This window comes from Microplitis mediator, chromosome 1, assembly GCF_029852145.1.
Source record: "Microplitis mediator isolate UGA2020A chromosome 1, iyMicMedi2.1, whole genome shotgun sequence".
Lineage (NCBI taxonomy): Eukaryota > Metazoa > Arthropoda > Insecta > Hymenoptera > Braconidae > Microplitis > Microplitis mediator.
The window spans coordinates 27,819,614-27,846,440 of record NC_079969.1 but is presented as its reverse complement, the minus strand read 5'-3'; the positions used below and the strand labels follow the sequence as shown (position 1 = coordinate 27,846,440).

At 31.2% G+C, this 26,827-nt stretch overlaps 3 protein-coding genes across 18 annotated transcripts in view; 2 read left to right on the top strand and 1 right to left on the bottom strand.

Moving 5' to 3' along the window:
- LOC130662873 (uncharacterized) overlaps positions 1-2,701 on the top strand; it is a 32,287-nt gene extending 29,586 nt beyond the window's left edge. For 3 of the 5 annotated variants that reach the window (XM_057480859.1, XM_057465724.1, XM_057485479.1), the window contains 3 exons: positions 110-482; positions 552-741; positions 2,355-2,701. In XM_057480859.1, the coding sequence (XP_057336842.1) occupies positions 110-482; positions 552-741; positions 2,355-2,512 (721 nt within the window). In that variant the 3' untranslated portion in view covers positions 2,513-2,701. The remainder of the gene's footprint in view (positions 1-109; positions 483-551; positions 742-2,354) is intronic. The other 2 variants (XM_057461814.1, XM_057473573.1) reach the window with 2 other exon arrangements.
- Positions 2,702-4,323: 1,622 nt separating this feature from the next.
- The window catches only part of LOC130678315 (potassium channel subfamily T member 2), a 148,359-nt gene continuing 125,855 nt past the window's right edge, over positions 4,324-26,827 (bottom strand). For 6 of the 12 annotated variants that reach the window (XM_057485490.1, XM_057485481.1, XM_057485482.1 and 3 more), the window contains 8 exons: positions 19,741-19,846; positions 19,393-19,520; positions 17,238-17,489; positions 16,750-16,921; positions 13,871-14,077; positions 12,430-12,561; positions 9,965-10,078; positions 4,324-7,806 (listed from right to left, as the gene is read on the bottom strand). In XM_057485490.1, coding sequence (XP_057341473.1) covers positions 6,877-7,806; positions 9,965-10,078; positions 12,430-12,561; positions 13,871-14,077; positions 16,750-16,921; positions 17,238-17,489; positions 19,393-19,520; positions 19,741-19,846 — 2,041 coding nt within the window. In that variant the 3' untranslated portion in view covers positions 4,324-6,876. The remainder of the gene's footprint in view (positions 7,807-9,964; positions 10,079-12,429; positions 12,562-13,870; positions 14,078-16,749; positions 16,922-17,237; positions 17,490-19,392; positions 19,521-19,740; positions 19,847-26,827) is intronic. The other 6 variants (XM_057485492.1, XM_057485485.1, XM_057485484.1 and 3 more) reach the window with 5 other exon arrangements.
- LOC130678317 (uncharacterized) lies at positions 20,190-24,374 on the top strand. The gene is made up of 4 exons (XM_057485493.1): positions 20,190-20,347; positions 21,953-22,227; positions 22,856-23,137; positions 23,522-24,374. Exons 1-4 carry the CDS (start codon positions 20,236-20,238, stop codon positions 24,314-24,316), a joined length of 1,464 nt encoding a protein of 487 aa, XP_057341476.1. The 5' UTR covers positions 20,190-20,235; the 3' UTR covers positions 24,317-24,374.

The window sequence follows — 26,827 nt, the reverse complement described above, 5'->3', positions numbered from 1 at the left end:
GGGAAATCATCGTCCAGATCCACATGGGAATCCATACTAGTCCATATTAATTTGGCAGGGTATAGATTCCCATAATTGTCTGCTAACTAAAAAATATATGAAATTTCAGGTACGCTGAAGAATCAACGCATCAGTATAACAGAGAACCAACGACACTGAAAACTGGTCATTTTACCCAAATAGTGTGGCGTAGCAGTACCGAATTAGGCGTAGGAATGGCCCGGAATCGTAATGGTGAAGTCTACGTGGTGTGTAATTACAACCCAGCGGGTAATTTTCTCGGGAGTTTTATGGAAAATGTGTTACCGCCAAGCGAAAGATCTTCGTCGCCGTCACGTCTGCCTGCGATATTAAAAATAAGCTCTTGGACTCTTGACCAAAGTGCTTGGCAGCAAGACGCTCTGGCTGTACACAATGAATACAGAAGACGTCACCGTTCGCCGGATCTGATTCTCAATGATGAGCTGACCGCTGCTGCCAAGGTTAGTTACTTATTATTATTAATTTATATATTTTTTTTTTGAATTATTAAGACTGATTTTGTGTTTTAGGCCTGGGCGAATAAATTATTGAACTCAAATAAATTAATACCGCAGTCATCATCACCGTACGGTGAAAATATATATTCCGTTCAGTGTTCAGATCCGAATAATATTGTGTCTGCACGTGAAGTTGTTGCTAAATGGTACTCGGAGCGTAAGGAACATAAATTTGGTATTGAACCAAAAGTTCTAAATACATGTAAGTTATATTTTTTTAAATTAATTATTAGTTTTCAAAATTATCTAGTTTCTGACCTCAAAAAAATTTCATTCATTAAGCGGATACGCTACCGACCTCTTTTTTACACTCAAAAAAATAAACGGGACTTTGTTGCACTCGTAGACTAAATGATAATTTTAAAACAATTTTTCTCGGAGACGAATTAGAATTTGGGAAAATTCGAAATTTCTAGCTCTTTGTTTTACAAAACGATAAAGACTCTATTTTAGGTCTCCAGTGTTTGTCTGTAAATTAAATTTAATTAAAAATTGGTTACCGTTACCCCTCAAGAATAGAATCTACTAATTTTATACAACTTATATACGAAGAGTAGTACAAGCACTGTAATTTTTTATATGTACTCTGGTTAGAAATGGTACCTCTGCCCTACATATCCTGATAAAAAAGTTTACTTGATTCAAGAAAAAAAATCTTTAACCAAGAATAGAATTTTTAAGAAAATGATTTTCTTAAGTCAAGAGAATAAATTATTGAGTCAAGAAATTATTTTTGGTTTAAGTAAATTTCTCTTGGTTCACTAATTTTTTCTCTTGACTCAAGAAAATCTTTTTTTTTCAAAACGATATTCTTGATTCAAGATTTTTTCTCTTGACTCAGGTCAAATTTTTGGGCAGTGTTACAATTCTACTCACAAGAAGTGTACTCAAGAGAAGTAGTTACAACTCTACTTACTCACAACTTTACTCAGCCTCAACTCTACTCAAAGTTTTTTTTACTCAGGCTTAACTCTACTCAGTTGTGTCTTTACTCAGCTTCAACTGGAATCAGTGACAACTTTACTCAGCTATAACTCTACTCACAAAGAATTGCTATCTTATCGATAGGCTAAAATACGTGAGTAGAGTTGTAGCTGACAGTGTTACAATTTTACTCATAACATCTCTACTCAAGGGAAGTAGTGACAGTTCTACTCACTCACGACTTTACTCAGCCTCAACTTTACTCACAGTTTTTTTTACTCAGACTTAACTCTACTCAGTTGTGTCTTTAATCAGCTACAAATCTACTCATTCACAACTTTACTCAGCTACGACTCTACTCACGTATTTTAGCCTATCGATAAGATAGAAATTCTTTGTGAGTAGAGTTGTAGCTGAGTAAAGTTGTCACTGAGTCCAGTTGTAGCTGAGTAAAGACACAACTGAGTAGAGTTAAGTCTGAGTAAAAAAAACTTTGAGTAGAGCTGTAACTACTTCCCTAGAGATGTTGTGAGTAGAATTATAACACTGCCAAATTTTTTATCAGTGTATTTTTTCGTGATTATTACACTGCCATTTATCGGAGATTTTTGTTACTGTATAAAAAAACTTACCAGACAACTCAAAAATTATTGTCATTTTTTTCTTGGTAAAATTTACTGAACATTCTCTAGTCCAAAAAAATAAAATTCTTCTATTAATTATTCTGAAAAAAATTTCTAATCCTCTTTAGTAAACCCAAATATTTTTTATTTCAATAATCAGTTACTTGAATTATGATCACAATTTAAAAAATCTATGGTCAGAAATTAGATTTTAAAAATTTTTCATTTAATTTTAATTAATTAATAATTAATAATAATTATGTTATAGGTCACTTTACACAAATAGTATGGAAAAGTACACAAGAAATGGGTATCGCAATGGCTAAAAAAGATGGTACTTGCATTGTCGTGGCCTGTTATTACCCACGGGGTAACATTGTCGGTCAGTTTACTGAAAATGTTCTTAAGCCTATTAAAAGTATTTGATAAAATGTATTATTACAGTAATAATTATTTGATACGGGTTGATTTACTATATTTTTTCTTTATTATTAATTTATTTATTAAGTTCTTAATATATTTTTTGTTGTTGACTGTTGATTTATTTAATTGTCGCATTTATGTATATAATACATACCGATATGCGTAGAAAAAAAGCATTCCATTAATTTCATATATTATTATTATTATTATTTTATGCAATAATAATAATCATAATAAAAGAATTGATATTTTTCATATTTATAAGTGAATAATTTTTTAGATTAAATAATTAATATTTTTTAAATAATTTAATGAAATTGTTTAATTTGTAAAAAAAAATAAATAAAATGAAATATTAATAAAAAAAACGATTGGCTTTTTTATTACTGACAAATATATATTAGACTGGGCCAAAAAAATCGACTATTCTTTTTTTTTAACGATACTGTGGAAATATTATTTGGGATGACAAAAAAAATTATTGTGAAAATTTGAGCCCTTAAGGAGGGTCTATAGTAATTTTTGTCCAGCTTTTCTCTCAAACTAAACCTCTAAACGCAAAACTAAGAACGAGGCTCGATGCATTATTTCATAAACTAGCAGTTTACGTTTTGATTTTTGAAAAATATTAATTTGTTTAAAAGAAAAACGGACAAAGTTTCCATTTACTGCGCTAGTGCAACAAGGATAGTTCCGTTTGTTGACTTGAGTGTGATGGAGAAAAATGTTCAGACCCCTTTAATATTGATATTAAGAGGTGTATTTCTTTTGAGAATATTCATTGGCTTTTTTTGGGAAACTGATTTTTACATTAATTACAAAATTTCAAAGTTGAATAATCAAATTGTAAAATCATACCAATGTTTAAGGCATGATTATAAGGAAACGGTTCATCTGACAAAAAATTTTAATCAGACCTTTTTTGTAGAGCATTCAATTTTCTACAAGAAATGTATTCAAGTCTATTTTGTTTATCTCGATTGTTTGAGAGTTATGAGACAAATATCTGCTCATTCAAAAAAAAATAAACAATTCAAGGGCTCAAATTTTCATAATTTTTTTTTGTCTTCCCAAATAATATTTCCACAGTATCGTTAATAAACAAATAGTCGATTTTTTGGCCCAGTCTAATATATAAGTATATATATATATATTTCTAATTCCAAAAGGTCGTATAATTTTTTGAGATTAAACTAATTTTTGGATAGTGCGGGTAAAAACTGACAGCGACTTACTCTGGTAAGACTTGAAAAAGTAGCAAACAAGATATAAGTATGATACATTTGTTGTTTTATTTAATATATTACATTTAATACAGCCGTTTATAATTAATATTTGGTAAATTGTTTGTTCTTTTGTGGTCGTGTAAGTTATTTACTTATTTATATATTTATATATAATATATATAGAACTTATCAATCTATATTAGATACACTTTGACACTTTAAAAATAAATTTATAATATTTTTGGTAAATGCTCACGTTTAATTAACTCAATAATTAAAGATTTTAATCAATTTATATATTTTTTTTTTTTTGCTAATTTATTCAAAAGAAAATATTCAAATGAATTGATGTCATCTAGTCTCGAACTATATGAAGCGTATACACAGTTTACTTATTATTCGTTTATTTATTTTTTTTTTTTTTACTTATGATTAATTTATATTTTATATTTTATACATTTATCAGTATTTAAGTACTTAATTACTTATTTAAAATAAAATATCGTCGGATTTATGATATTATCGACTTTCATTATTTTTCTACGATCGAATTATAATTTTCTATTAACTATCCAGTGAAATTGAAGGAAATTAATATTGCAATTTTTTTTTTTTTTTTTTTTTTTTTTAAGTAAGTAAGATGACGGCGCATTTAACAAGCAATTTATTTAATAATAATAATAATTTTTACTGATTGTATTCATAATTTTTCATTTTTTGATAATTTTATTCCGGTGTCTATCAAATTAATAAATTTTTAATTTACCAAAATATTAATGAATCAAAATTAATTACATATATTAATGACATGTACAGAACCCTGGCGGATCCGAATCACGGTAATTACTGTAGTGAATTACGGCATTTGACCGTAAAATTACCACATTTTTACGGTAAACCCATTTTACAATCTTGTTCAAGGCTTGAGCAAGCCTGGTCTCAAGTTCGATAGAAATTAGTGTCTTTTTCTACCTACGAGTCTTGCTGCAGATACTTGTAGCCAGATTTCAATAGTAAGTCTAATGCAAGTCTTGCACAAGAAATTCGGGCCGGATTATAACTCAATTCTGGAAGAAGACTACACGGAAAAATGGGAATCCGACTGGTTACTGTTCTGCACCGTACTGAGTCGGGTGCAGAACCGTAACAGTAACAGTTGGGTTCCAATCTTTTCATGTATAGTTTAAAATAGTTGCGCACGGCTTGCTCAAGACTCTCAATTGACCTTGAGTCTTGAGCAAGCCATGCGTAAGAATCTGTCTTAAGTTACTGGTGCAAGAAATGCGTCAAAAACTTTTAAACTGCACCAAATCTAAGATATCTTCAACATTCTTGTGTATAGTCGTCCCGATGAAAGCTTGGGATTTTTTTCCCACCAGTTTCTTCCCCCACCCTTTAAATGTTGGTTCGGCACATGCGCAAATTCTAATATTATGGTGGTGGGGGAAGAAACTGGTGGGAAAAAAATCCCAAGCTTTCGTTGGACCTTGATCAAGTCATGCGCAAGTCTTGATGACGTTTTCTTGCTACATGATCTTGCGCAAGACCCATACGTAGAAAAAGACACTAGTGACTAGGGGTTTTGCTCAAGGCACTGGCACCAGAATCTTCCTTAAATATGCGTTACTAGGGAATTTGCAGTAACATAATGACAGTTTACCGTGAAGTTGCGGTATTTTTTACCGTAGAGTGAAGTATTGCTCAGTAATAATAAAAAAGCATACAGTGTCTACGGTAAAAATATCACAAATTTAATTGTTGTATTAAATACCGTAGGTTATGAATACAATCATCAAAAATTCTACTGGATTTATTTTAAAATCATTCATTTGAATAAAACATTTGAAATTTTATTTTCAATTAAAGTAACGTCCGACTATAATAATAATTAATTAATTATAAATAACTCTGTATTAACAAACTATAAAAATAATCTAAAAAAATATCTCCAGTAATCACAATAAATTTTTTATAAATCAAAAAATTAAAGCACTTTTACCTTTAATACTTTTACTATAAATTATATATCAACAAATATTTAAATATAAATATTCAATTATTTAATAAACAGATTGTCATAATAAATTGGTGCGGAACCTAATAAATGATTAAAAATATATCATATATTTGATTGTTTTAATTTCTTTGTCTTACATGTCCAAATGAAAAATAAAATTTAAGTCATGACATGAATTGATCGCAGTTCTATATTTTTATATATTATTCATGGATTGTAGTTATTATTTTTTTCATTAATCATTAATCATTAATTACTATACTGATATACATTCCTAATCACATTTCAATATTTAGATAGAAAATTTCATCAAATACACGAATAGTTAATTTATAGTAAATTATTATTATTTATATTTTTTTTATTTAATGAAAGTGACAGACGTAAACTCCAGGCTCACGTGATATGACTCTAAACATATTCATTCATAAATATATATTTATATTTATATATATATATTTTCAATTATTCCGATTTTCCGTCCATTCTCGCCTAGTATGAAATTATATATTTATTTATTACCCTAGTTTTTTATAAATTATTATTATTCATATTAATAATAATAATTTTACATATATATTTATATTTATATTCAATTACATAATTCGCGCTATTACATGTAATATACATAAGTACGTTATTAATATTTTTTATAAAATTTCCAGCGATTAATCACGAAAAAATTTTCAACCGAAAAATTAAATTCAGTTTCCAAACAAAACATTTTTTATTAAACGACTAAAAAATTGAAACTGATAAATTTTCCAAAGATTAATCAGTAGAAATATTAATTATCAATTATTAAAACTCTAATTAAGTTATTAATCATTACATTAGTTGTATGATAATGTAAAAAAATGATGGTCGTCCAGGACGCGGGTAGTTATGAGCACCATCTCTCGGGACTCTCAACTACCGGCAGAGTGGCCTCCAAGCCGGGTTATGTTGTATTGGACCTTTCGCACTTAACCTCAAGACCAGCAACTGAACAATAAAATGGCAACTAAATCCCTTACGTGATCTAAAAAAGTGCTATGTTGTAAATTGTAAATCTACATGTGGGAACGCTACAGCCACTTATTTCGAACGACACTAGAGAGTCTGCGTCCCCACATGAGGTTGTATCATACGATTGTTCCCTGTAAGTGTTGCGGGTCTTGTGCAGGTTGTTCCCGTGGTCCCCCACTGGATTTGGGGCCCAGACTCAGCAGGGGAGGGTCATAGAGACCGCCAAGTGATCCGCCTAAACCCGCGCCCAGAGCTCCGCCACTCATGCCACTCATACCACCAAGACCACAACCATAGCCAGGACTCATGATCGGTATTGAAGGCAAACCGACGTCGAGAATTCCTGTGTTACTGGCACCTGGACTGGCTCCAATACTACCTTCCTCGGGTGGTGTTACCTCCAAACCAATAGACCCGTTGAGCGCTATCTTAATGGGATTGTGATTGGTCGGATGGGACAGTGCACCGAAACCGATGTCCTCTAGGCTGCTCTTTCGTCGTGTGGTAAAACCTTGACGGAGAGAATTGCTCCGTCTCAGTAGTATATCATCGACCACACGCAGCGAGTTAGAACGGCCCCTTAGGCCACCGGCTACGGTGGGACTGTCCGGTAAGGAGAGTGAATTTGACTTAGTACTGCTGCCGAGAGGTGGTGCTCTAGCCATACCGATTCCCGAGCCCCGTCGACTAGACCCCCCACCACCGGCACCGGCCCCTGCGGCGGCCGCAGACATCTGCGCCACCAGTTGGGCCGAGCAGAAGCTGATGTTGCTTTTCCGCCTCGAGTTGTGACGCTCGAAGGTTTTCTGGGCTGAAAACGGACTCGGGCGGACCAAGTAGACGATGTCGCCCTCTTCGAGTTTCAAGTCGCAGCTCGGGTTTATTATCACGTACGACAGGCTGTTGCGTTTCTCGGAGACGTCGTCGTAGTCGACCGTCGGCAGGTTCAGTGAGTCCATTCGTGACCTCACGAGGTTCGCTATCTCTGCGCGCTCTATTTGCTGCGCATGGTTGTCACGAGCTTCGTCCGCTAGACTTACGGAGTACTAGAAACAGAATTTATTTATTTATTTTCAGTTCTATATTCTTTCTACTAGAGTATAAAATTTTCAATAAATCAGTTCATTTTTTTTAACAGAGCGCACATTTACAGAAATTCAAAATAGGATTTAAATTTCCCGCGCACTTCAAGCGCGAAGCGTTCTGGGCTAATTCAGTTTGTTCTGAGAAAAAAAAATTTTCTCCATGTAATTTTACTTTTTGGATTCACCGGAAGTGTGCGCTCTCTTAATTAAAGTTTTTAAAATTTTTTAAAATTGTGAAATATTCATACAAGCTTTACAGAGCGGGTTTAATTACAATACATCAAGCACAGCGTTAATTAGGCCTGGATTCGGGATGTGGAGGACATGATTTATCATTAATTAATTAATTATTATTTATAGTTAATCGATAATGAATTTCGGAAAAATTTAACGGATAATTCCGAAAATTAATTAACTCATTAATAATTAAATAATTAATCAAAGCGTGGAGTAGGGGAAGTTCAATAGTGAAAAAAATACTTTCAAAAAAAATAGTCTAGGTGGTTGACTTTGAAGTAAACGAGATAAAAAAGTGGAAAAGTTTGAATAAATATATTAATGTTGAAATGACTTTTGATGGTAATGGGGGCTATATATATATATACATATTAAGCCCACTGATTCATGTTTAAATTTTTATGCATGAAATGTAAACAAATCTAAAGTTTAAAACTTTTTTCCTCGATATTTTCAATTTGCGTGATGGATTTCTTACTCATGCATATTCTCTACATCAAAAAGTTAAGTAATGATAAAACATTCACGTCAACAATATTTTATATAGACACAAAAACTTGCTATCTAAGTATTTCAGTGAATCCATAATTACAAAAAAATTATTATCATTTTTTTTTAAATATTTGTCATTTTTTAACTCAACTGTAAAGAAATACAGGGGGAAAAATAACACCATAAAAAACTTATTTACGAGGTCTAGAACAGCATGGGGTAAGTTGACCATCCCGGGTGGTGGCTACAATTTTTTTTTTCTTATGACAGTTAATTTTATCCCGCAGTTTTATTTAGTTCCAGTTCTCTGTCCAAGAAAATAAATTTGCCCGGTATCTTGGGTGGCCAACTTACCCCATTATTTCTTAGATACCGCAAAAACATGATCCCGAAGTTAGTAGACAATTAACAGTTTTTAGATTTTTTTTCAAACATTTTTTTTCAAAAAAATTAAAAAAGGAGGTGCAATTTTGGAAAATTTTTTTTTGATTTATCGATTTAAAAAAAAATCCTAAAATTACTAAACTTCGGCTATCTTCAATGTCACATTTTTGTAAAAGAAAAAAAATTATTCATAATGCACTGAAAAAAATAATCGGTAGCAGCTACCAATTGGCAATTGGTAGCCGCTACCGATCAATTTTCAGTAACAGCTACCGATATTTTCGGTAGCAGTTACTGATTCTTCTTCGGTAGCTGCTACAGATTTCAATCGGTAGCTGTTACCGAACATTAAACGGTAGCAGCTACCGATTATTTCGGTAACTGGTAACGAAATAATTGGTAGCTGCTACCGAAATAATCGGTAGCTGTTACCAAAATAATCGGTAGCTGCTATCGTTTAATTTTCGGTAACAGCTACCGATTATTCCGGGAGCCGCTACCGATTGAAATCTGTAGCAGCTAGCGAAGAAAAATCGGTAACTGCTACCGAAATTGTCGGTAGCTGTTACCGAAAATTAAACGGTAGCAGCTACCGATTATTTCGGTAACTAGTAACGAAATAATTGGTAGCGGCTACCGAAATAATCAGTAGCTGTTACCAAAAATTAATCGGTAGCAGCTACTGATTATTTCGGTAACTGGTAACGAAATAATTGGTAGCGGCTACCGAAATAATCGGTAGTTATTATCGAAAATTAATCGGTAGCAGCTACTGATTATTTCGGTAGCTGGTAACGAAATAATCGGTAGCGGCTCCCGAAAAATAATTGGTAGCTGCTACCGATTATTTTTTTCAGTGTGGTGACTAATTTTGCCCCGTGTAATTTTATAAATAACAAATAAATAAAATCAGTCAGTACATTGATGAAAGCGTGATAATAATATATAAATAAATATATAGTAATAACAAAATAAATATTGACAAAACAATGGATGCATTACTCACAGCGGATGTACCCTTATCACGACTAGTGCAGTTAGAAAGACATGAAGCCGCGGCAGATCGTTTCATCCTGTAGGTTTTCATAAATCCCGTGTCGCTCTCAGCATCTGAATCACCCTGTTAAAAGGACAAGCAAGAATTCTACCCTTACTATAAAAGCTGGTTGTCATCAGCAAACGTTTTTGTGTTGTCTCGCAGCTCGCTTTGTGAAATATGTGCATCTTGGGTATTTCTCTCAAGGATATCTTGTCAACATGTCAACTATTCTCTCCTTATTCTGATTTCTTTTAAACCTCTTTTGTACATATATATATCTATATATTTATCTCAAAGCTCTTTGTTGCTTGTCTATATCTATGTCACTAATTATCTAGACACTGTACTAATTATCGCCCAATACATCTTGTATTCATGTGAAAAATAATGAATTGTAATTTTAGTATTTGTGTTTTGTGCAGACGCGTGTGGGCGAGTGGATGTATGATAGGGTTCGGATTTGAATATAAAAGAGGGATGAAAGTTGAATTTAAAATGTAAAAAAATAATGATGGAGGGAAAAAAGTGTAGGGTTAAATAGGTACGGGTGAATCGATTTGATAAATTGTACAAGTAGATTTTCTGTCACGATGCGGGTGGACTCATACTACAGGTACTGGGATAGCATACGATTTATGAGGGCTTGGCTATTTCACCTAAATCACTATCACGATGCAGAAATCTGTTCTACGTATGAATAATGAATTCTCATACATATGTTCGACGATATTACATCATCGCGCCTCTGCAGATTATAAACTTGTGTTGATATTTTTTTTTTTTTTTTACTTTAATGGAGATCGAATTTTGACACGAAAAATTTGAAATAATAAATAAAAATAAATTTCTAACCGAACGCGGTGTTAAAATAACACCGCGCTGGTGCACTGAAAAAAATAATCGGTAGCAGCTACCTATTGGTAATCGGTAGCCACTACCGATAATTTTTCGGTAGCCGCTACTGATTATTTCGGTACCAGTTACCTAATTTTTGGTAACAGCTACCGATTTTTTTCGGTAGCTGGTACCGATTTCAATCAGTAACGGCTACCGAAATAATCGGTAGCTGTTACCAAAAATTTATCAGTAGCAGCTACCGATTATTTCGGTACCAGTAACCTAATTTTCGGTAGCAGCTACTGATTTTTTTTCGGTAGCTGGTATCAATTTCAATCAGTAACAGCTACCGAAATAATCGGTAGCTGTTACCAAAAATTAATCAGTAGCAGCTACCGATTATTTCGGTACCAGTAACCTAATTTTCGGTAGTAGCTACTGATTTTTTTTCGGTAGCTGGTACCGATTTCAATCAGTAACAGCTACCGAAATAATCGGTAGCTGTTACCCAAAATTAATCAGTAGCAGCTACCGATTATTTCGGTACCAGTAACCTAATTTTCGGTAGCAGCTACTGATTTTTTTTCGGTAGCTGGTATCGATTTCAATCAGTAACAGCTACCGAAATAATCGGTAGCTGTTACCAAAAATTAATCAGTAGCAGCTACCGATTATTTCGGTACCAGTAACCTAATTTTCGGTAGTAGCTACTGATTTTTTTTCGGTAGCTGGTACCGATTTCAATCAGTAACAGCTACCGAAATAATCGGTAGCTGTTACCCAAAATTAATCAGTAGCAGCTACCGATTATTTCGGTACCAGTTACCTAATTTTCGGTAACAGCTACTGATTTTTTTTCGGTAGCTGTTACCAAAAATTAATCAGTAGCAGCTACCGATTATTTCGGTACCAGTAACCTAATTTTCGGTAGCAGCTACTGATTTTTTTTCGGTAGCTGGTACCGATTTCAATCAGTAACGGCTACCGAAATAATCGGTAGCTGTTACCAAAAATTAATCGGTAGTGGCTACCAATTGCCAGTTGGTAGCTGCTCCCAATTATTTTTTTCAGTGTGTAAATATTCTTTAGTGGTGTTAAAAAAATTTCCCGGTGTTAAAATATTTTACTTACTCGATCACGAAAGTTAAAAAGTGTTTTTATTAATTAATTAAATTATTGGTGATTGAAATGATGGCCGTAAAATTGGGTAATTTAAAAATCTCGCGGAGTTAAATTAAGTCGATTTTTAACACCGTCTTTTTACAGTGTATGTAATTATCTTAAATAAAAGCAAAATAAAAATTACTGAGCTGATAACAAAATAAAAAATAAAAGTATATACGATTATAGATTGACAGAAAGAGATAGATAGGAGCGAGCGAGCGCAGTAGAGCACAATCATGCGCTACTCAGCCATCACTCAAAATTATTTTTCAACGTTCTCGTAAACTTATAATAGCCATTTAATTAACTTATAATTAATCAGATAACATGATACTGATACTAACACATAAAAAAAAATATATAAAAAAATCTATCAAGTAAAACGACCAGTGTTTTATTGCACTAATTAGTTAATTAAACAAAATACTTACGTTGGATGTGTCCGCGAGACTAGTGTCCTGGGTCCTGTAGATTCCAATAGGAATTTCGTAGGTCGTCGAGCAGAGCTTCTGGTAAAGGCGCCCGTAGGTTCTTATCCACATGTCGTCTTTGGTTATTTGCATCTTCAGTCCCGAGAACAAGAATACTGTTAGTGGCGAACATGGAAAGATTGGAACCCGACTGATTACTGTTCTGCACCCGACTCAGTACGGTGCTGGAAAAAAATTTTCGATTGTGGTGCAGCACCACACTGATGACTATGTGGAACCTGACAGTCGTGTGCGCATATCACTCAGTCAGGTTCCGCACAGTAATCAGTTTGATGCTGCACCACAATCGAGCATTTTTTTCCAGCACCGTACTGAGATTCCGCGCGTTTTCATCCCCCGACAAAATATCCTCGACAAAATATCCCCTGACAAAACATCTCCGGACATGATATCCCCGACAAAATATCTTATCGGAAAAATTTCTCTTTTTTATTTAAATGTTTTATTTGTACTGTTCACAACTAATTTGGGTGCTTGTTTTTCAGGGAAATTGTGATAATTTATGAATAAATAGTAACTGCCTATTTAGAGTGCTAGTTTTTCAGGAAAATTGTGAAAATTATATCGAAAGATATTTTGTCGCAGATATTATGTCCCCAAAAAAAATTTTAATTTCTATATGTACTATTCACAACTAATTTTGGTGCTTGTTTTTCAGAAAAATTGTGGGAATTTTTAAATAAATAATAACTACCTATTTAGAGTGCTACACTGTAAAAAGAGCGGTGTTAAAAATGGACTCGTTTTAACTCCGCCCGGTGTAAAAATTAAATTACACCGGTGTAGGAGGAGTAATACACCGGTGTTAAAAATACCGGTGTTAAATCGGGGTAACCGGTGTAAAAGCAGAGTAATACCGGTGTAAAGGCAGGATAAACTGCGTCCGCTTGGAGTATTAACTTTAAAGATTATAAAACACAAAAAATGTCAGTTCTTTATGAAAATAATTAAAGAATATCATTTATTAACAAGTATAGTGATCGAGTAGGAAAAAATATTCACAAAGTAAAATACTTTAACACCGGTAATGAATATCTACACCGGCGGCGGCTTTATTTTAACACCGGAGAATTTTTTTTAACACCGGTACAGAATATTTACTCCGGTGGCGACGTTATTTTCACACCGCTTCGGTGTTGAAATTTAACACCGCCGATTTTAACACCTACACCGTTTGGACTTACCCCGGTGATTTTTTACAGTGTAGTTTTTCAGGAAAATTGTGAAAATTATGTCGAAAGATATTTTGTCGGGGGATGAAAACGCACATTACCCCGTACTGAGTCGGGTGCAGAACAGTAACCAGTCGGGTTCCAATCTTTCCGTGAAGATGATCGATGATTAATGGATTTTTTTATTTAATATTTTATATAAAATATACCGAGGTCAGAAATCCAGAACCGGGTGCTTGATCAACGCCAAGGAGCAGTCTTACAAATGTTATCACGTAATCCTTAACAAAAGCCTGGTACAATAGAGTGTCCAGCATTGATGCACTGAAGACACTTCCAGCGGCAAATGGCAGACGGAACATGTACGATATGTGCGATCCGCGCTCCTTTTCTCTCTGATATTTCACATAAATCGTCTTGTTGTCGGTATATATTAGTTTATTCTTTGGATCTCTCCGTCATATATATTTCTACTTTATATATATGACTATCGAGACCTTTGTTTATTTATATTTAATTAAACATGATTACACTAATTACTAATTCATTTTTTTAAATTTAAATTACCCGGGAGTTTTGAAATTTAAATCGTAAATAAACTTTTTATTTTTCGATCTATAAATTATAAATTTTTTTTTTTCAGTAAAAATTATTTAAAATTTTTTTTTAGTTTGAAAATCTAATCAATTAAAAATTACGATCGATTAAAGCCTGCGGTGATCAAAATGGAAACAAATTAAATTTTTATTACCGCGATCCGCAAAATTATTTAAATAATAAAATTGATTATATTTATAAATTGACCTATTGATTAATTCGGAGATACTGAAAAATATCTGAACCCAGAGGGATGCAAAATATTCGCAGCATTGTCAGCATAATGAAAAAAATTATAATTAATATTTAGTGTAATCAGGTAATTAATGATTTAAAAAATCTATTGTATTTTACTACATAATTAATTAATTAATTAAAATAATATAAGAAAAAATATAAAGATAAATCAGTAGCTAATCCATGCTAAGTATTAAATTATAATAAATAAATAATCAATCAGCAAACACTAAGGGATAGAAACCCTCTGAGGTCATGAAACAAGAGCTTTTACACTATGATCTTGCACATTACACTGCAATTTAATTAAACGTCACTAGAGAACAGTGACTAACAGTGGCAATAGTTGCATCAATAGTAGTAGTTGTAGTAGTAGTAGTAGTAGTAGTAGTAGTAGGAGTAGTAGTATAGCTACTGACAGCTCTTTGTAACAGACGTCAAGGGTTAAAGCACAGTGACGATGGAATCTAATGATGCAAAGTGCTTACATCAGTCAATAATCAGACAATCAAACCACTCTGTTTAGTACTTGCACAAAATATATATTAAATAAAATAGAATAAGTGAATAGTAATAGATAGCAGAGATATTTTTATTTTTAAATCAGCGGTATTACACTGGAAAAAATCGGGAGTGAATACGGATTTTATTTCACTTCATTCGGAGTTCCGGAGTTTAGAAAATCGAATAGGGATTTTTTTTGGGCGGAGTGATTTCGGCACGCGGATTTTATTTAAATCCGCATTACTCCGATCTGGAGTTTTAATAGGTAAATAAATTTATATTTAATAGGAACTTTTTATACACTGGTCACAAAAATTAAGGGATATGAAAAAATTCCATTTTTGAATGATTTTCAATATGAAAAATGGTCGTAGAGTAAAAATAAAAAAAGCAAATTGTAGCCTCGAGTTTCTAGTTTTCAGATCTGGACTTCGAATTTTTTATCATGGACGGTTCCGGAGTAATACTAAAAAAACCGAGGCAAAAAAATTTTTCAAATTTTTGCTCGTCTTCAACTTGTAGAAACTTGAGGCTACAATTTAATTTTTTTATTTTTACTCTACGACCATTTTTCATATCGAAAATCACTTCAAAATTTGGAATTTTTTTTATATTTCTTAATTTTTGAGACCAGTGTATATGATCCATAGTGAAAATATTAAATTATTGAATAGCTAGGGACATAGTTTTTATAAGAATTTTTTATATTTCAGTACAATACGAAATGATATCTCGTGGGATAGTCGACGTAAGTCATATGACAGTTTGTAACTGTGAAAGTTTTATTATCAGCTGCTATAATTTTTAAAAATCATTTCGCGTGAATATATGGAAAGGGAGCTCTCAATTATTTCCGTACTCCATATAAATGTCAAAATATCAGACATAAGCTCTCTATGTACTAGTAATTTTTTTTATAACTATTATTTTCCGAAACTCCCCACTGCGGATTTAACGAAAACCCAGATCCTTCTTAAATCACCCGGGTCAAAAATAAAACTTGATTCAGGCTCGCTTTACCTTATTTTCTTTTGTGGTTATCGATTTGCCGACGATTTTTCGATAAGATCTCGACTTTTTCGACTTGAATTAAATTTTTTTCAACTTTTTGAACTTTTTCATCTTAGTTTCAACTTATTTCAACTTGATAGTATTTTTGATTTTAGTTTGAACTTATTCGTCTTTACTTCGAGCACGATAATCATTATCGCCTTAATATATCAAAATTATTTCACCTTAGTTTTGACTTTTTCGCTTTATAATTTAAGTCGAATGAGTCTGAATCAAGTCAATTTCGACGTGATTTCAAATTTTTCGTCTTAAATCGTGACTAAGTAAGTCAGTTAAGTCTAAATCAAGGCGAAAACTCAATGAATTTCACATCTTCGTAAAAAAAAGTCGAGTTTGTCTTGTGAAAAACGGCTCCAAATTTCGACTTGGTAAATCAAGTCTAAATCAAGTTTTATTTTTGACCCGGGCACCCGCTGTAAAGACAAACTTTCGATTTACTCCGTATACGCGATAATTTTTTTTTACTCCAAAATTCCGAGTGAATTCAGATTTAAATAAAATCCGTACATTGAATTGACTCCCGACTTTTTACAGTGTGACAGTTAGCCAATTGATCAATTATTATATTTATCATTTAGTCAGAGCAGTCAATCATAAATAATAATCTATACATCACATTCATAAATCACATCAATCATTAATCAGTAGTTAGAGGTCAGAGTGAGTGTTATCGTGTTACCGGGGAGCCCATCGGAGGCTCAGCGGGGTAGTTGTCACCGGAAGTAGCACTGAGGAGTACCTTTTCCATTTTGCTGAGGTGAAGTGCGTACTTGTCATGCGCTCGGAATTGCATGAATCTCATATTACTTGACTGAGACAGCTCTGTGATGCTCTTTATGCTTGGAAAAAATCTGTGTGCAGTAAAAACATTTTTTTTTTTTTCATTTTTCGCGGGAGTTTTAAATTTTTATTGTAGAAATTTTATAATAAGAGGGATTTTTATGATCCTGAAGTTAGCAGACATTTAAAAATTTTTGAATTTTCGTTTTGCAATAAATCAACTGCAAAAAAATAATATCAAAATATGCACATGTAGAAAATTTAAAAAACTACAGGTGCAATTTTTTCAAATATTTTTTAAAAAATTTTTTATCGTCTAAAAAAAAATTCAAAAATTATTAGACGTCTGCTAACTTCAGTATCATGGGATTTTTTATGTAATTTTACTTGAACATGGTCTGCACTGCGACGATAGTATTGCAGTCGGCGAGCGTGTCTTCTTCCGCAGAGTTGCTGAGCTCTTTGTTGACGACGACAACATTTTCGGCAAGTGTGATACCAGCACGCAGCAAGTCGTCTAAACAGTCGATCGATCCAAGCATCCAATAGACAAGAGGAAAATAGGAGATGGCGTCAAGAAAAGCAATTTCCGGTCTCCTCTCCAGCAAAAGGATGATCGGGTTCAATGAAGTTTTCGATCTAATAGTACACAGATATATTATACGGGTGTCAGTCAACATATATTTTAGTATCTACGATTCTATTAACGACGTCTACGATTTATATATCTGTATAAATTTTTTTATGTCACTTAAAAAATTAAAAGCTAATGGAAGATATTTTTGAATGCACGAAATTTTGTTATAAAATTTGTCGGAGCTTTTACTTTTAAGTGGGTTAATAAAAATGAAAAAGAAAATTCGATAGTTAAATTTCGATGGCCTGTAACTTTTGCTGACGAAATAACTGGATTGTAGCTTTGAACCTTTTTCATAGAAAATTTAATTTTCTTTATAAATATGTTACGCGCGATTTCTGTTGTACATTTATTTTAGATGTAAATAAAAAAGTCGGCGGGAAAAATACGAACTGAGCGCTGTCGTAAAATTGATTTCGAGAGCGTATATGCTGGGAAAATTTTTTATTAAATATTTTTAAAGTGGTTTTTAAAAGAAAAATTGATATTTTTTGTTGGTACACTATGATATAAATATTAATATATATACTGAGTGGGATGCTTAGAAATTGTTTTTTTTTTAAATTGTAAATTGTGATTTATTATTTTTAATGTATTTTTTTTAGACGATTTGTCATTAGTAGAAATCATTTTAATAAATTTTTGAATTCAAGATTTTACTCGCAAATTCTAATTACAAAAATTAATTTTGAATTAAAGTTTTTGAACCAGAAGCATTTTTTCAAAATTTATTCTAATGAAAATTGAAAATTTTTGATATATTTTGAATGGAAGGAAAAGTTCAATAGCGCAATCTGGAAAATTAAAGTAAATTTTTCTTTCAATATTTTGATTTTTCTAAAATTTTGAATTCGAAATTTTACTCAAATAATACAAAAGATCATTTTTATTAAATTTTGTTAAAAATCACAAAAATTAATTGTGAATAAAAATTTTTCAACCGGTAGCAGTTTTCCAAAATTTATTTTAATGAAAATTTAAAATTTTCTCATATAGTTTTCCAAAATTTTTGAACCAGTAGCATTTTTCTAAAATTTATTTGAATAAAAATTTTAAATTTTTCATATATTTTAAATAGAAATAAAATTTTAAATTTAGCGTAATCAGGAAAACTGATGTGAATTTTTCCATTTTTCCAAAATTTCGAGTACAAGACTTTACTCAAATAATACATAAGATCATATTTATTAAATTTTGTTAAAAATCACAAAAACTAACTTTGAATTAAAATTTTTGAACCGTAGCTTTTTTCCAAAATTTATTTTAATGAAAATTGGAAATTTTTCATATATTTCAAACAGAAAGAAAATTTTAAATTTAGCGCAATCAGGAAAACTAAAGTGAATTTTTCGTTCAATATTTCCATTTTCCCAAAATTTTTGAACTAGTAGCATTTTTCCAAAATTCATTATAATGAAAATTAAAAATTATTCATATATTTCAAACAGAAGGAAAATTTCAAATTTAGCGTAATCAGGAAAAAAGGAAATTTTTCGTTCAATATTTCCATTTTTCAAAATTTTTTAACTAGTAGCATTTTTCCAAAATTTATTTGAATGAAAATTAAAAATTTTTCATATATTTCAAACAGATGGAAAATTTCAAATTTAGCGTAATCAGGAAAACTGAAGGGAATTTTTCGTTCAATATTTCCATTTTCCAAAATTTTTGAACCAGTAGCATTTTTCCAAAATTCATTATAATGAAAATTAAAAATTTTTCATATATTTCAAAGAGAAAGAAAGTTTCAAATTTAGCGCAATCAGAAAAAAAGTGAATTTTTCTTTTATTATTTCCATTTTCCCTTATATGTATATATATATATATATAAAATGTATAAATGTATAAAATGTACGATGAAAATTTAAATTTAACAATAAACGATTTTTCTTTAGTATCACTTACCTGAAATGAGCTCTTAAGGGAATGATAAAATTATATATCCCATTGCTGGCGTAATCTGCTGCTAGAATTATTGTTTTATTCTGCCAATTGTATTCTCTCGCATTTCTATACGAACAATGCTCGCAAACCTGTCCAACAAACGTCGTAATTAATTTTTTTCCTCTGCTCTTAATGTTTAATTGCTCTTTCATATCTAATATTTATCAAAGCCATTCAAATTATTCACAACAAAAACTGACAACTCTTTACTCAATTCTTTTATAAACTTTTCTACTAATTACTTTTTGTAAATTACAAAAAAAAAATAAAATAAATAAATTACTAAATACTCGAATTTGTTTAATTTACCTGAGCTAATTGAAGACAACAAAGTGGTTTTTTTTCCTTCAGTAAGTAACATAATGTCGGAGACACTCCAATGAATGGCGACACGGGAGGAAATCCTTTGACGATCCTGCAAAATTTCCTCCAAATCAGTCGTGATTATAAATAAAATTTTTTTGTTATTTTCAGTGAAATTATTTACAGGAAATTTAGACAAAGAAGTGATTAATTGCCGAAATTTATTTATAAAGCAATTAAGCATGCAATTATAACATTAATTATTAATAATTGCATAGTTACAGTATACATATTTATTAAAAAAAAGAAAAAAAACTTGAATAGCCAGCAATTAAATGACTGATAATAAACGACCGTCATAACATTACTCCGAATCGTAAACAGGTAAAATACGCGATTAAGTTTGCGATAATTCACCTTTTTGTGAAAAAAATAAAATATAAAAAAAAATAAATATGATAATTAGTATAGCAGTGACACAATAGTACTGTAAAAAAATACATGAGTTATTTTTCAAGCTTTTCGTTTAGGAAAAATGATTTTTTTTTTTGTAAATTTATTAAATTATTTGTTGATTTGTGTAAAAGTAAATTTCATTTGAGTATTGCTACGAGTAAGTACATTAATTTTTATTAAAGTAATTATTTTTTCACGATAAAACACGATTTCAGACGGTGCTGCGACTAGTCGCCCGCGGACAAAATAACCGCGACAAAATAACCGAAGGATAAAATAACCGAATGACAAAATTACCTACGACTAAATAACTGTAGTACAGTAGACTGTAAAAAAAATTGTTTGAGTTTTAAAAGATTGTATATAACGCAATAAACACATACATTTGTGCTTGAAATTTCATTACTAATTTCATATAGAATTTAAAATACATATTTTTGAATTTCCAAATTAGCACCCCATACGAAAAAAATAAATATCCGGATATATCCGGGCAAATCTGGAATATGTCACATATATGAAACATATACATAAATATATGTCTCATATATGCAGATTTTCAAATACTTTTTGTTAAATTTTCAAATAAGTATTGTGAAATTTCAAATAGAATTTTTAAAATTTAATAAATGTTTTAAAATTTTCAATACTTGCTTTGAAATTTAAAAATCAAGTATAAATTTTAAGTACGTTTATTAAAATTCATATTTTTTTTCTTAATTTTGAATACCAGCTTGATTATTAAATTACGTATATTAAATTTAAAGCTTTTTTCATTAAAAATACAATTCAAATATCTAGTTATGAAAATTTAATTCCTTTTGTATTGTACTTTTCAAATTATTTTTAACAGTGTAAGTGACATCGGACGCTCGACTCACTCTCACGTCAATTTCATTTCTTCCTGTAAGTAAAAGTATAGACAGAAACATTACTTATAACCAGAGTGTACTGTATTAAAATTCCCGCGTATAACATTTCATCGATATATTTTCCTGTTATCGATGAGGTAAAAAATTTTAAGCAGCTTTAATTTATAATGGGGATTCTACGGTTTCCGTGGCGCAGCGGCGAAATGGCCGTGAGTTCTTGTAGAACTCGACGAAATAAGACTTTCTTAAAGAATGAAATTTTTCGATATCTCGGTTAGTTTTTGAGAGAAATGCGATTTTTTCAAAAAAGTGAAATATTTCATAGATTTTAATATCTTTAATTTTTTTGTATTTTTTTCCGGAAAGTGCATTTGAAGACGAAAATTTTGAAAAAAAAAACGTCTGAATTAGTGTATTTTTGAAAAAGTTACAGCTATTTGAAAAAAAGTCTTATTTCGTCGAGTTCTACAAGAATTCGCGATCATTAGGTGGCTCCACAGAAACCGTAGACTTCCCTTTATAATTACTGAGGGACAATACGAATATAAATAGAAATATTTGAAAATTTCTTGGTATACTTCAATTATAATAAATAATATAAGACTATTACGATGGCAATTACATATACTAAAAAGAAATAAATGTAATTTATAAGAAAATATATTTGATTTAATTTAGAAATCAGTATGTTCAATTTATTTTAATACGAAGTTACTCTTTGTGAAAAAATTCAAACAGTAGGTAATTTTGTCATTCGCGGTTATTTTGTCCGCGGGTCAAATGTACGGAACCTTTCAGACTGCGGGTGATGTCAGCCAACTTCACTCTAGTCTGAAATCGTTTTGTTTCATCCCTTGTCACACAATGTACTATTTATTTTTTTTTTGTAGTTTGTTTAGGTGCCACGTGTATTGGACTGACGATAGGCTGGCCCGAAATTTCTTCATCATTTTATATCGATATCGAATACTCGAATAGCACTTGCTGTGTCAAGGCCGAAAAAATTAAATGGACAACGCGATTGGCATTAAAAATTGGGTCTTGTTTAGGCGCATTATTGCCGGTTTTTTTTGTTGATACTTGTGGGCGTAAATCTAATTTCGTTACTTCAGCTTATTTTAATTTAATGTCTTGGTTTATTTTTATATTTACTGATGACAATTTGGTAAGTTAACATTTTTTTATATATTAATATAGATTAAGATATATTTATTATACTTGGTATTGTTTGACGGAAAACGAGTTTATTATACATCTTTATTGCGAATCATTTTTTATTGGAATTTTTAATGGAAACTAATTAATTTTTACGGTTCATTGTTGATGATTTTCATATTTAAGTAGACAATTGGACAGAGGAAATTACTTAGGATAATTAAATTCAGTCCAGTGGATCTATTGTTAAATTTTCATATAATGTCATTGAAATTCAAAATATTGATTTTACTGCTGATATTTATTTCATTTTCTATATGAACATGAGGTATTTGACAAGTGATAAAATTTTTATGTTAAACTAGACACTCGTACGAACAAAATGACCTGTAATAAATTGATTTTGGTCCACTGGAACTGCTAAAAAAAAATGATTGAATGCTATATAGAAATCTATAATGATCAAAAAAATGTGATAAATATTTTTCCAATAGGAATGAACTATTCGATGTTTCATAAAAATTATGTTGAAATAGACGTTCGGATGAACACTAACACGATTTGAGTCCACCATAAAAAAAATATTGTGAAAGTCAAATTACCTATGGGATTTAATTTAAATTTTTGAATTATTTCAGTTTTATTTGCTTGGCACTGCTATCGGTGGGCTGTCAGCAGGAACATTCGCAGTGACGACAGCTATTTACGTTACCGAAATAACCCCGCCAAATACGCGGAGTACAGTCGGCACATTAGTTGCATTTTTTGCATACTCGGGAATTTTTTTTGGCACCTCCTTATCCGTGTACATACATAACAGATTAGCTCCATTAATAATATGTCTGTTTACATCTGGATTTATTTTTTCTGCCAGTCTTCTTATGATCGAATCCCCGTTTTTACTTTATCAACATGGAAAGGTAAAATTATATATATCTATATATATAAGTAATTTTTTATAACGCGGAAAAACTATTGAAAATTTTGACAGACTGCATTATCAGATGCAGGATCGCTCGGAGGTTTTTAGTCTCTTCTTTTTATTCGTTTTGTACATCGCATCCTTTCTCATTTATTTCATTTTTTTTTTTTTGAACATTTAATTCGCGCTTTTTTCCGAACAATATATCGCTCGTGATGTAATTTTTTAAATAAATTTTTGAACGCAGTTGCATTTCATAATTACTAGACTTTTTTAACTCACGGGTCTAAAAATTAATTTTTAAATTTTTGTTTTTTCAAATTATTATGAATGGTTAATTAATAATTTTGATATTTTGTGTTACTGATCAAAAAATTTTCAGACATTGGAGGCCAAAATCGCACTAAAAAAATTGAGAGGCGTCGAAAAATATTTGCAAGTTGACGAGGAATTTAAAGTAATGGCGGGTTTTTTCAAATCAAAATCCCAATTGTCACTTCAATCATCGATTTACGATGACAAGTATCTACCATCAGCATTCGTGGACATAAAATCCCGCCAGTGGATAATATGGATAATGTTCATACTGTTTTTAACTCAACTAATCGGCAGTTACGCGTTAGAACAATTCACGACAAATTTTATTGAAAACATTTTCCCATATTTTGGTAACATGTTACTCGCGTTTTTGGACATTATTTCGATAGCGCTTTTCATATATTTGGCTAATAAAATAGGCAGGAAACGTGTGATTATAATATCAATAAGCGGGCTGAGTTTCAGCTGCTTTATGTTTGCGATCGACACAGTTTTCAATAAATTTGATAATAAAATATTTACAGCCAATACTAGAGTATTTCCATTCATTATTATATTTTTGTACTGCTGTTCTTATTCGCTGGGCATTACGCCTGTTCTGCCGTTAATGATGGAAGGAGCGGGAGATTTTTCAAATCGCGCGCGGAGTATTATCATTGGATTATGTATTTCTGGGCTGTATCTTATTGCCATCGTAAACCAATGTCTTTTTGAACTTTTGAATTTTGGCAATAGTCCTTATAGTGCTTTTACAATTTTTACTATCATCGGTTCACTTGGTTTGTTGATTGTCTTCATTTATTTACCAGTAACTTCTAGTGAAATTGATGATGCCATTAATGATGTTATTATTTTTTAACTTTTAACTAAATGTTGTTTTGTATTTTTGGAAAAATAAATTTTTTTATCAAAACTGACTTTTTTATGATTTCTTGCCAAAATTTTTAATCTATTTTATTAAAGTATCCAGAAAATCTCAGGGAAATCCCAATTTGAGTGTTTGCCAGCCTTGCCTTCGGCTCGGGTAGACTCGGTTATACACTAGGTTTGGAATCTTTTACTTTCCTCCCTTGATGTATAATATACTATTAAGATGAAATAAAATAATAACCGAATTTTAGTAGATTTCTTAAAGGGCCCATTCTGCCCGAAATTTTAATTTTCTATTTTTGAATACATGGCAGAAGACTAGAAAACGTACAAGGGGTAAAAAAAATGAAACTTTTTTTTGAAGGGCCCATACTGCCCCAAATTTCAAGATTTTTAATTTTCAACAGACGCAGCATTTTGGGACCAAAAACATGGTAAGGGACTAGAAAGAAGTAAAGCAACTGAGAACTACTGATGTCCTTTTTTCTTAAGGGGCCCATTTTACCCCTCCCTTGCCCTATTTAAAATAAAATATATAATTAATTGAATCGAAACTGTACTGTAAAAAATTGAGTGAATTCGAAGTGAATACGGATTTTAATTCAATCCGAATTCACTTGGAGTTCCGGAGTTGAAAAAAAATTACTCCGCATACGGAGTTTGTTTTTTGAGCGGAGTGATTTCGAAGTAATCTAGATTATTTGCATCCCCATTCACTCTCTAAACATGAATTAGTGAAATAAGTGAATATTCACTAACTCTGAGTGCCAATCGAAGCACTTTTTGGAATTAGTGGTTCGATATGCACTTTGAATCAGTGAATATTCACTTATCTTCACTAATTCATGTTTAGAGAGCACTCCGATTCGGAGTCTTAATATTAAAAATTAGGGATGGGCGATATCTATCGATATTTCAACTATCGATGTTTTTTTTTCTAAAGTATCGATGTTTTCTATCGATATTTTTTGGAGACGATATACCGATACTCAATAATAGAAAACTAAAACTATCGATGTTACGATATCGATATTTTTTGTTAATTAGGAATGGGCGATATCTGTCAATATTTCAACTATCGATGTTTTTTTTCTAAAGTATCGATGTTTTCTATTGATATTTTTTGGACAAAATTTATCGATACTCGATAGTAAAAAACTAAAACTATCGATGTTAAGATATCGATATTTTTTTTCAATATCGCCCGTCCCTATTAAAAATGAACCTTTTTTAGGAATGAATTTCACCCGGGGAAATTAAATAAATAAACAGTCATCTGCTTCTTATTCCCTCCGAATTTACTCCAGTCTCTCCGCTAATTTTTTGGAAATTCTAACTATCTTATCAAAAGATTATTAAAAATTTCAGCATATTAATGATCAATGAAATGATTGTTACTGTGATAATTATATTACCATAAAGCGTATGCCGAAGACTGTTAATTTGATTGCAAGCTTGTTGAATGCACGATACACAATAAATTTATTTAGCATGCACAATTTTGTACTCTATATATATTAAACACGATGCTTCATTATATATATATGCGTACAAATAATATATATATTGAATTCACATAATTTTCATGTATGAAATGAGCAGCACACATGCGATTTAATAACAATATTTATAAGTGATTTAATATTAATACCATCGGTAAAATTTATCAACAGATTTTTCTGTCAATTACCCATCCAATTAATAATTCGTTACATTTTATAAATTCCGAATTATTAAATTCACTTGACAGCCTAATTAATTGTTAATTAACACAAGCGGTAATGATATTCGGTAAAATTTGATAATCGAATTTGTGAAGAAAATGATATTTTAATGAGCGAAGTGTTCGTTAAATTTGTATGGCTGTTTTTTATTTTGTTTTTTGGCACCTCGGTGCATAAACTCACCCCTTGAAGCTGTGGACCGGGGGTTGTGTCGAGGCGTGAAGTGCAGCAATGCGAAGTGTGCACAAAATTGTTACGAGGGAAGACATCAAACACGTACATCCACAGTGAGGGTATAGGGTGTCAGGCAGGAAACCATCGTATGCCAGTGCAATGATACCACGTTAGTATATTTTTTATATATATATCTATGTATATATATATATATCGATTAACACAACAGAACAAACATTGACTATCGATTGAACTTTTTTTTTCCTTGGTAATTTAAAAATTTTTTCTACACAATATCAATTTCAGGCGATAAATTATTTTATTTATTCAAAAAAAAGTCATGATCTAAAGTCAGCCGACGTCTAATAATTTTTTGATTTTTTTTTTTACAATAAATTGTGAAAAAAAAATTTTTGAAAAAATTGCACCTGTAGTTTTTTAAATTTTCTGCATGTGCATTTTTTTATTTTTTGTTTTTTTGTACTTAATTTGTTGAAAAAAAAAATCCGAAAATTGCTGATTGTCTGCTAACTATGATACTGAAGTTAGCAGACGTCCAATAATTTTTTGACTTTTTTTTAGACGATGAACCAGAAGAAAAA

Coding starts and splice junctions, on each gene's coding strand:
- LOC130678317 (XM_057485493.1), top strand. CDS start 20,236: ATGAGTTATTTTTCAAGCTTTTCGTTTAGGAAAAATGATTTTTTTTTT. Junction 20,348..21,952: donor TCATTTGAGTATTGCTACGA/GTAAGTACATTA, acceptor TTTTTTTTGTAG/TTTGTTTAGGTGCCACGTGT. Junction 22,228..22,855: donor TATTTACTGATGACAATTTG/GTAAGTTAACAT, acceptor GAATTATTTCAG/TTTTATTTGCTTGGCACTGC.